The sequence below is a fragment of the Primulina tabacum genome, chromosome 5, assembly GCF_025594145.1.
Source record: "Primulina tabacum isolate GXHZ01 chromosome 5, ASM2559414v2, whole genome shotgun sequence".
Classification (NCBI taxonomy): Eukaryota; Viridiplantae; Streptophyta; class Magnoliopsida; order Lamiales; family Gesneriaceae; genus Primulina; species Primulina tabacum.
The window spans coordinates 24629552-24639219 of NC_134554.1; the positions used below are offsets into that span (position 1 = coordinate 24629552).

The following is a 9668-nucleotide window of genomic DNA, read 5'->3' on the forward strand; positions in this document are numbered from 1 at the left end:
GATACTTAAGGCTGCTGCACCAGCCACGTGCAGAAGTCGACCGAAAGCTACCGTCTCCATCTCCATTCACGCTGTGCTTCCAAGGATCTAGCCTCTTTCTCACCCAAACACCCATGAATTCTTCCTAACATCTTACTAGACTCTAAAAGGTCTGAAACGTGGCTGGGTTCGAGCCCATGTACAGCCGAATCATCCCTACGTCGATCAAACCCATTATCGAACTAATAAACAAGAACCGAGACCACCCTTACAAAATACTGTGATGACCTCGTTTCCATCCTACCACTCCACTCCCTACGGTGATAACAGCCTTCAAACACAACCTAGTAACCTACAGCAGAGCCCTTGCACAAACTGAAGGAAAAACGTGAGTGGCAAACCAAAAGAATGCAAGAAACATTTGAGAAATCGTAAACCATGTGCACTCACGTTTGGATCGGAAGTTTCACAGACAAATATACATATGACAGCAAGTATATAGCGTGTATGATGCGTAAAAGGATGGTACGATGCGTGCCTTATGATGTGCAAACGCAAGACGGTTGAAGAATGAAGCAACAATGCAACGCCGAATGATCTTCTTGGAAGAAAGGAGATGACCGAAGCTTTCAGCTGGAATATGATGAAACCGAGAGGATTTTGAATGGAAAAGGGGTGAGTGTCGGCTATGGGGGGTTACGGGAGGTTAAGGGGTGATTAGGTGTAATGATATACTAATTAAAAATGTTAATGGACTATCATCTTGACAATTAAAGATTCAAAAGAATATTTAAGTCCGATGGGCTTAAAAGTTGGCTCAGTTAAATTCAAACACGATTTCGAAAAATATTTCGTGTTGGTAAGTTCCTTGAAAATATTAGCCGAAACCTTAAAAAAATGTTCCGATTTGATAAAATTAGCGTGCCGATAAAAATTAAAATCATGCGGTTAAAAATACCCAAAAATACACATTTTTAAAAAATCCACTTAAAAACACCTTATATTAATTTATAAAAATAAATCGTGTAATAAAATAATTTTCCTGAAAATTCTTCGGTCTTCGTTTCTCGTTCGAGTATGAAACGCACCTAGAAACCCTAATGCGTGAACTTATAAAATTTATGGAATAAATTCTACCATGCATGAATTATACATAAAATGTATAAAAATAATTAAACACATGATAATGAAATAAACATACATTAAATGCTTTAAAGGAATTAAATAAAATACCAAAGAAATTTAATAATCTGCATGCATGTGGTTCACGTGGACCTTCAAATTTTCGGGACGTTACAGAAAGAATAACAATATACAGACTATTATAAAATACAATGAATTAATACATTGTTATATCCTAGCACTTAAATATCCTCAATGATTCGATACAATTGTTTGTAAAGTGTGCTCGACCGATTGAGTATTAGTTCAGATATTTGGAAGTTTGAATACTCGAGTCTCTGTAATATTCGTAGAGTTTTACTAAACTGAATCTTTTCTCTATATATAGATTCTGAAAAAAAATATGTTCCTAAAAGAAAGTGTGTCTGTTAGCTTGTTTTTTGTTTATGTCAATATTTTCTGACAATCATACACCGCTGCAGACAGTTTTGTGCGAAAATGCTTACTCAATCATCAGTTTAGTCTTCTGATATAAACTGATTCTGATGTAAACTATTGTACTTGAAACTGAACGAGGAAAATTGATAGGCTGCTAAGAAATATTCAGTTGGATCCAAATTAGTTTTGTTCGAGTAATCCACTTTAGCTTAAATCAATTTTAGCTTTATTTGTTAACACAGAACATAAAAATTCTTATTTCAACACCTATTGAATTGTTATTGTATGATGGTTGATTCGTTTGGTAGTTTGAAATATTTATTATCGACTTCAAATACAATGTAACGCTCTGTGATGGAGAGAATTAATTAAAAGTGATAATTATATCAATAAATCTAAACAAATACTCAAAATTATATATCAGATTTAACATCATGTTACATGTATAAAATATTAAGTTTATTTTAACTTTTTGAATATAAGTTGGATTTATTTATATTGTATATACATACATATATATCGACTCAAAATTATATATTAAATTTATATCAAGTACCCTTTCTCAGTTTCTTTCTGTTCAGTTTTCTTGTCAGTTCTCAGCCCCACTCCTCCAACAACTTATCAAGCCAAATTATAAATTGTCCACACAGCGTGCCCAAACATCAGACAATTTAATCATAAAAATAAAAAAAATGTTAAACATAAAAATTTACGGTAAAAAATATAAATTTCAAATTCACAAAATATATTAGACTACATATTTTTATAAAATTTTCTCCACTCAATTGTGTTCTTCTTCACAAATTGAGATATCTATTTATAGAATTTTTTTGAAAATAATCCAAAAATAAATACATGATTACATACATCATCACACACTAATTTTCAATATTTACAACTCTTATTTTCAACATTCAATAATATTCAAATCTTTATTTTCAAGAGAAAACAATTTTTTTAATATATAATACACTAGTTTGAAATATAATAAATGACAAATAAGTTGAAAAGAATTGAAACAAAGTATACAATGCTAATTTAAAAATTGTACGCTGGCTTTTAAACATTCCTGTATAAAAAGCGATTGCACCAAAATGGAAAAATTGCAATTTTTATTCTATACATAATGTTTTTTTTTCCAAATGTCGTGATATTTCAATTTTAATATGACATCTTAATATTTTTTAAAAAAATTATAATTTTAGTATTTTTCATCAAATATAACACTAATGAAAAATGAATAAATTACCAAAGATTTAAAAATAAAATATTAATACTGAAATTTGACAACATATATAATTGAAATCATAAAAAAATAATTATTCTAAAAAAATGTAATTTTCCTGATTTATTTCCAACTCTACCCTATGTGAAAGGCTGTGTAGCAAGCACACACTTTTTCACAATGACACACATATTTGGTTTAGAACGTTCTTAATGATTGCATAACTCATAAACAACACTTTCTTATTACACGAAAGTACGTAAATTATTGCTTGCTGTTTACTGTTTACAATACTTGTTTGAAACACTTTTCTTGCCAAAACAAAGGCATCATGGTTGTTAACGTAAAATAACACAATGTTCGCAAGATTCACCGACAAAGGCCTACGAAATATATTTAATTAAAATGCATAGTACCTCGAACTATCAGTCATGGATCAATTTCTAAGCACATGTTCTTCAATCAAACGAGGCTTGGCTTTGTACAAGCGGACACAAGAGAATAAAAAAAGAACACTCTTTGAACAAGTTTCCACAGAAAGGAGCTAAAAATTTAGCCTTCCTTTTGAAATCCCATTAAGGTTAATGTTGAAAATATTTCCATAAATTTCGTGTAAATGCTAATCAAACATAATCATAAGTTAACCATTAAAAAAACAGAATCGTTTGAGAGATTGTGACAAAGAAATAACATGAGTATTGAAGCATGCAGCAAATATGATATCATAGATTCAGGTCTGCATGTTTTTGTCGTAAAAAAATGACTTCATATATTACTTGCACAGTTGCACTTACATACTTCGAAGACGGAACAGTGAAGTACGGAAATCCTAATTGGAGCTACCACGTATTACCATCATATGGTTGGAAAATCTGCCTCTCACAAGTCATATCTCACATTCCATTTTCCGTTCCAATACGCATTAAAGGTCCAATTATTTTCTCTAATCTGCAAGTATGGAATCTGAGAAACAGACCAAATCAGACAAGAAATGCAAATAGATAACAATTTCAAGAGCTGAAAGTAAATATGCATAGATTATATCTTCAGTTCTTGGCAACGAAGAAAGCAAATTCCTCATTTGCCCATGACAAAAATCCAAAACATACTCCATTAACTTATACAAATTAAGCTTCCCAAAGTATCATTATATGAAGTCATGTGATCTAAACTCAGAGTTTACCATCACTATTGATGGGAAAATGTTCTATCAACGGTCAACTTTCCACTCATCTAAAGCTTTCACGTTACTTGGAATAGAAATAATACATAAGAGGGTGGGATCAATCAGTATATCTAACTAAACAAGAAATAATGAGCATTTAAGAGCAATATGATTAGATACCCCAAGTTGTTATTTTGATTTTCACGTATAGTTTGCCATTAATTGAAAAATTAGTAATGCCTCAGAGAACTTGAAAGAGGTATAGGTACCCAGAAATCATATTGCAAGTATCGAAGGTGGAAAATATTGACTTTTAAATGCTCATTTTTTCGGGAGATTATTATTGTGGGGGCATGGGGAGCAGGCTGGGGGAAGTCAGATTTTCCTCAGGAATAATCGGCATCAACTAGATCAACCCCTCCAACCCCTCAAGCAATTTGTTTCCATCTATCCATCCCAGAAATCAGCGTCGCGAGAAGGCTCCCTCTCCCACCTGAATTCCTTGTTCCTAAGCAGTGTAATACTGGCAGAGAAGTGAGATGTCTGACTAGAATACAGAACCTCAGTTGCAAGCATAAAATTCAGAAAAGGCAGTCATTCGGACTAAGTTCTAAGTTAAAAGATTCAGTTTGCACCACTTCATCAAGAAATGGCATGTCGATTGGCTAGTGGACTTTAATGTAAATCCAAACATACCCTGTCAACAGCATCACATCCAAACTTGAGCCGCAAATCTTGGTCTTTTCTAATGTTGAAGATATTCCAACAAAATTCAGCTGCTCCACCGGAATTTATCTGTTTGAAAATTATGTTCCATCATGGCATCACACAAGACAATGAAGAGGGTCCAATCACAACAATTAAATAATTGTAATACCCTGTACCATATCACGACTGACCTCTCTAAACTCCTCGTCAGCATCACATCGAGCCTTCATGTTGAGGGTCAGTAACCCATTGGCGGTTACAGGATATTCCTTCTTTCCACGCACGTTAAAGTGTAGCTTCTTACTCCTATTGTAATAAACTCCCACACCAAGGCTGACTGATAACTACACAAGTCACCGAATATGTCAATAGACCATTCTTCCACCAGAAAACATTCAATACCACTTCTCCACTTCATTTCCAGTGTTCTTAAGAAATGAAGGAGTGGTTACCGCTTATTCAAATCACACGAAAAAGAAGAAGACGTACATCAGGAAAGAAATGTCTAATCATTGCACTTAGGTAAGTAGGAGCTCCAATCCTCGTGTCTAGCTCCCCATTAAGCTTTCAATATGAAAGCCCGTCCATGCATTGAAAGTTCAAATAACGTCAGCGGAGAATAAATCAATCCAAGAAGAATGTAACCAAATATGCAAACCAAGAAATAGAAAATTTGATGCTTAAAGATGAGAATTTCCCAATCACTAAATTCAGCAGCATAACATATAGTACTTTAACACAAATGAAAGCTGAAATTATTCTGACATCATAGTCTCACTCAATCAGAAATAAATCGAGAAAATCAAACATAAACTAAATAAAAGCATCCAAAAAAGGAAAAGAATTGGATAATACTTGGCAGAAAGTGTTGGAGGCGACGGGGAACTTTTCCTTGGCGTAGAATCTGAGTGATTTGGAATCTCCGCCATACCTAAGCGACGTCTCCATCTTCTCACTTATCCAAATCCTCCGTTCTGCCAATGAATTGGGACTGGAAACCCTAAGATTGCATTTGGGGGGCGGAAATCCATGGATTTTGGTTTTAATCCAACAATGGACAAAATTTTAAATTATTTTATTATTTATTTATATATTAATCATATAAAATACAATGAATTTTAAATTTCATTATTATTTGTATCGTAATGTTCAAATCCATCTCATTAATATAAAAATATAAATAATAAATTTAAAATTTATTATTTTACTTATTTACATTTACAAAAATACATTCGAATATATTTGAAATTTAATGATCTAAATAGAACCTAAAACGCATATAGTAGAGGTTCAACTTCATTAGCATGGTTTCAAGTTATGCTACCCACATGTAGGTTTAAGTTTATATTATGGGCAAGTTTGCATTCAGTACCCTTTTGTAACTTATCTTTACTTCCACTCTCCATTTCCTAAAATACCCTCAATCTTATTTTTAAATAATTGATTTTCTTTTTATAGTTAAAGACCCATCATACTTCCGTAAAATAAATTCAATCTTTTACCTTTTTGACCGGAGTGCCACCGGGTAATATCCACCGTGTTTTACAGGCTGCTCATCACAACCTAACCACGCAGTCGCAACAGATGGTTACTGACGCAGATTCCTTCAGTAGCACTTGGTACAACCCTAATTCGTTTCCTACTTTAGGGCGTACAATAAAAGATAAAATTTTGAAAATAATACATGAGAGGGGCTGGAGCAAAGGTTTTTTCTTTATTCAAACACAAACATTTATTATTACATAGTAACCTCATGTAGAGGTGGAGAAACTTGTTTAGCTACTAATAGTAGCTGAACTTACAGAACACATAAACTTGAAAGAAAAATATTACAACTTATTGTTGAAAGAAATTGAGGAAATGTTCGATGATCCCAACTTCCTTCTTCCTGCCTTATTTATAGAAGGCTTCTTCGGATTTGAAACTCGGATTTCAAATCTTGATAAACCTTTACAGCTTGCCTCTGGGCCACTTTCTGTAGTAGTTGAGTGGTCCCTCTTCTTGTCTTCTTCTAGATTGTTAATCTAGCAATCACTTGTTCTTCTCCTTTAATCTGCTGGCATACCCAGTATATATGAGTTTGTAACAGATCCGTTGAAATCTCGTTTCCTGATTCTTTGAAATGTTGGACTAGCCATCTAAGAGGTTCCACCTTATTTCTGTATTTCTTGATTCTTCTTTTCGAAACTTTTAAATATGTAAAATAAATTTTTAAGTTTCGTTCTGGTGTAATTTACTAGTTCTCCTTTGTTCTTATTTATAGATGTAATTGGGTCCAGTTTCCTTGTTTGTTATTGGATTTTATTTTGAAAGATAGGGTATCTAATTTTCCTTTGTCCTTTACCATCGATTATTGGTGGTCCTTGCATTCCACACACATAGTGATCCTTCTTTTTATTAGTGAGATTATCACATGTCCATTTTAGCTTTGTCGGAGAATCTTTATGAAACATACAGTACTTTTTAATGATTTTCAAATTTGCGGAAAAATAAAAATTTTCTTACATAAGAAATAAACTCTCGAATTTAGATTTAAAATAAAATGTTCATCCAAAAATAATTGAAATAAAAAGATCGTAAATAAAGTTTGTTAAAAACACTTGTTTAAACATCGTAACCCAAAACATGAAATCAGAGTAGTTGAAGCTTTTCATAAACTAAAAACATGGGCGGTCCTCGGGTTTAGCCTCGCGCTCAGTCTAAGCCAGCTCACTGGTCCGCACCCCTTGTCTCCTCAAAGTCATCCTCACCTGCATCGATCAAGTTTAGTGAGTCTAAAGACTCAACATGTATAAACTGGATATAACAAGTACTACATAATAAAATCACATGCATATTTAAAGTAGAGCGTACATATTTGAAACTTGAACGTAATAGCATAAACATACTTGGAACTTGAACATGAGCGTAAAAGCTTGAACTTACATACATAACATAGACGTGCCATAATGTGAAACTTTTCTGAAACATGCTTGCAACAAACATACTTGAACATATATGAATTTCATCATTTTGCGTAGAGATATGTTTCAAAGCAAGTGACCCATACATAAAACGCCTGATCAGACTATACCACAGTACTGGGCTGACAGGGAAGATCCACTGCCACATAAATGAGATCCCCGTTCATGCTTTAACGGGTGGATTGGTCCTTGGTCATGCTTTACATCTTTCCAATCCTGATCTAAACCCGGTCATTCTTTACCGGGGTGGATTGGTCCCTGGTCATGCTTTACCGCTTTCCAATCTCATACATAATTTGATCACAAGACATTTAGCATACCTAAAAAACTTAAAAATATTTTCTTTTGCACGTCGAACATACTTACATGGCGTTTGAGGGATTCGTTGGATCTCGCTTGGGGCCACTGCTGCACATACTAACATGAGTCCAAACCCTTAACTTTCATAGCTTAGACGTAGGTACTCGTGCTCACTACCGAAGTAATTAAATAGCTTATGACATCCTAGATCACTCGGAACTCGACCTCGTTTAATCATCGTACTAACCCATGACATCGAACCCCGAACAATCTCAAAACAATGATGTGTGAACATTTCCCAACAATAAAAGACATGAACCCCCTATTGAACTTGAAAAGAAGTGGAAACCAAACATTTTTCCAGCTGGGGCCGCGCTCGGGCGGTAACATATTAACGCTCGAGCGCTAGGTCTTCTGGAAACCTACGCTCGGACAGAAAAAGTGGCGCTCGGGCGGTAAAACATTACCGCTCGGGCGCCGAGTGCACTGTACTCCGTGACTTAGAAGCTTAATTTCTCCAAATTCGATTATACAGGCAGTGAACAACGCCTCGAGACTCATCCTAGGATACTATGGCACTGACTTGACTCCACAAAACGTCCCAACGTCTCCAAAACGAGGCATCATAAGCAACGCAAAAAATCCGTGAACACGACACTTGGAGCTAAAACCATTCCTACGACTTCTAATTCGACCAAGTGCTATAATGACACAAAACGAAACACCAACAATCATCCCAACATCATTCTCAATATACCTAAACGCAGTAGCGATCACCCAACGATCCCCAACAAAGCCTGCAACAATAAAACTTCAAGAACACATCAAGAACATATTTTCAGAAAATGCAGTTTGAGCTGTCCTACGAAAACGATCATAACTCACTCATTTCTTATCCAAATATTTCGATTTTACTGTCAAATCGAAGGTATCAAAAATTTATATGTTTTATATGTTGAAATTTTTCCAAAGAGTCGACCAAAAAGTCGCAGTATTTAAAATGACAGCAAACTTTGAGTTTTGAGATCCAAAAACGTTTCAAAATAGATCCAACCATTTTTGCTCAAACGTTTGCATAACATTCACATGTTTTTCATACAATAAACATCAAAATCAATAATATGACAAGATCGATGCGAAAACGAAAAGAATATGCATGCATTTTGATGATTTGAAATACCGAAACGACGATATCGAGGCGGGAACGGCGCGAGAATTGATCCGGGACAAACATGGGACGATTTTCATTGAAGAAAAGTAACAAATCTCGCTGGAAAATGTACAGAGGATGGGGCGGCTGCACTCTTGCTAGGAGAACCCTAGGTTTTGCTCTCAAAAATATGAATGAAATGTGTATGTGTGTGTTGTGTGTTAAAACGTGTGTGTGAAAGTGTGTGCGTGCGTGTGTTTAGTTAAATTAGGGGAATAAATATTGCTTAATTAATAATTAACAACTAATTAAAATACTAACCTTCATCTAACTTTAAATAACATCTCTTAATTTAAAATAAAATGTACAAGTGACAAATCTTTAAAACTTTAAAATCATAAAATCACCTAATAATTAAATTAGGCTTCTAAAATGCTAAAAATTAAATAAATCTTTTAAAATGCCCCAAACCCAACTTAAAATAAAATAACATGTTTTAAAACTTGCCAGAATCGTCGCCGGTCTCTTTTCCTCGATCCCGCATCGAATAATCATCTGAAACATGAAACTCGAAAAAACCTTTGACGTGCATCACATAAACATAAATAATTTATAATA

The 9668-nt window shown here is 34.1% G+C and overlaps 1 protein-coding gene across 1 annotated transcript; it reads right to left on the reverse strand.

Moving 5' to 3' along the window:
* Nucleotides 1-3387: 3387 nt before the first annotated feature.
* LOC142547357 (outer envelope pore protein 21B, chloroplastic-like) lies at nucleotides 3388-5680 on the reverse strand. The gene is made up of 5 exons (XM_075655612.1): nucleotides 5493-5680; nucleotides 5127-5201; nucleotides 4829-4981; nucleotides 4626-4724; nucleotides 3388-3727 (listed from the first exon to the last, which is right to left on the reverse strand). The coding sequence occupies exons 1-5, from the start codon at nucleotides 5583-5585 to the stop codon at nucleotides 3644-3646; spliced, it is 504 nt and encodes a 167-aa protein (XP_075511727.1). The 5' UTR covers nucleotides 5586-5680; the 3' UTR covers nucleotides 3388-3643.
* Between the last annotated feature and the right edge of the window lie 3988 nt (nucleotides 5681-9668).

Bases quoted from the DNA above. Each gene is read 5' to 3' on its own strand.
- LOC142547357 (XM_075655612.1), bottom strand. From the start codon at position 5,585: ATGGAGACGTCGCTTAGGTATGGCGGAGATTCCAAATCACTCAGATTC. The intron at 4,982-5,126 runs GTACGTCTTCTT...TGACTTGTGTAG, and splicing joins TTAGACATTTCTTTCCTGAT to TTATCAGTCAGCCTTGGTGT. The intron at 3,728-4,625 runs GTATGTTTGGAT...TCTGTTTCTCAG, and splicing joins GATGTGATGCTGTTGACAGG to ATTCCATACTTGCAGATTAG.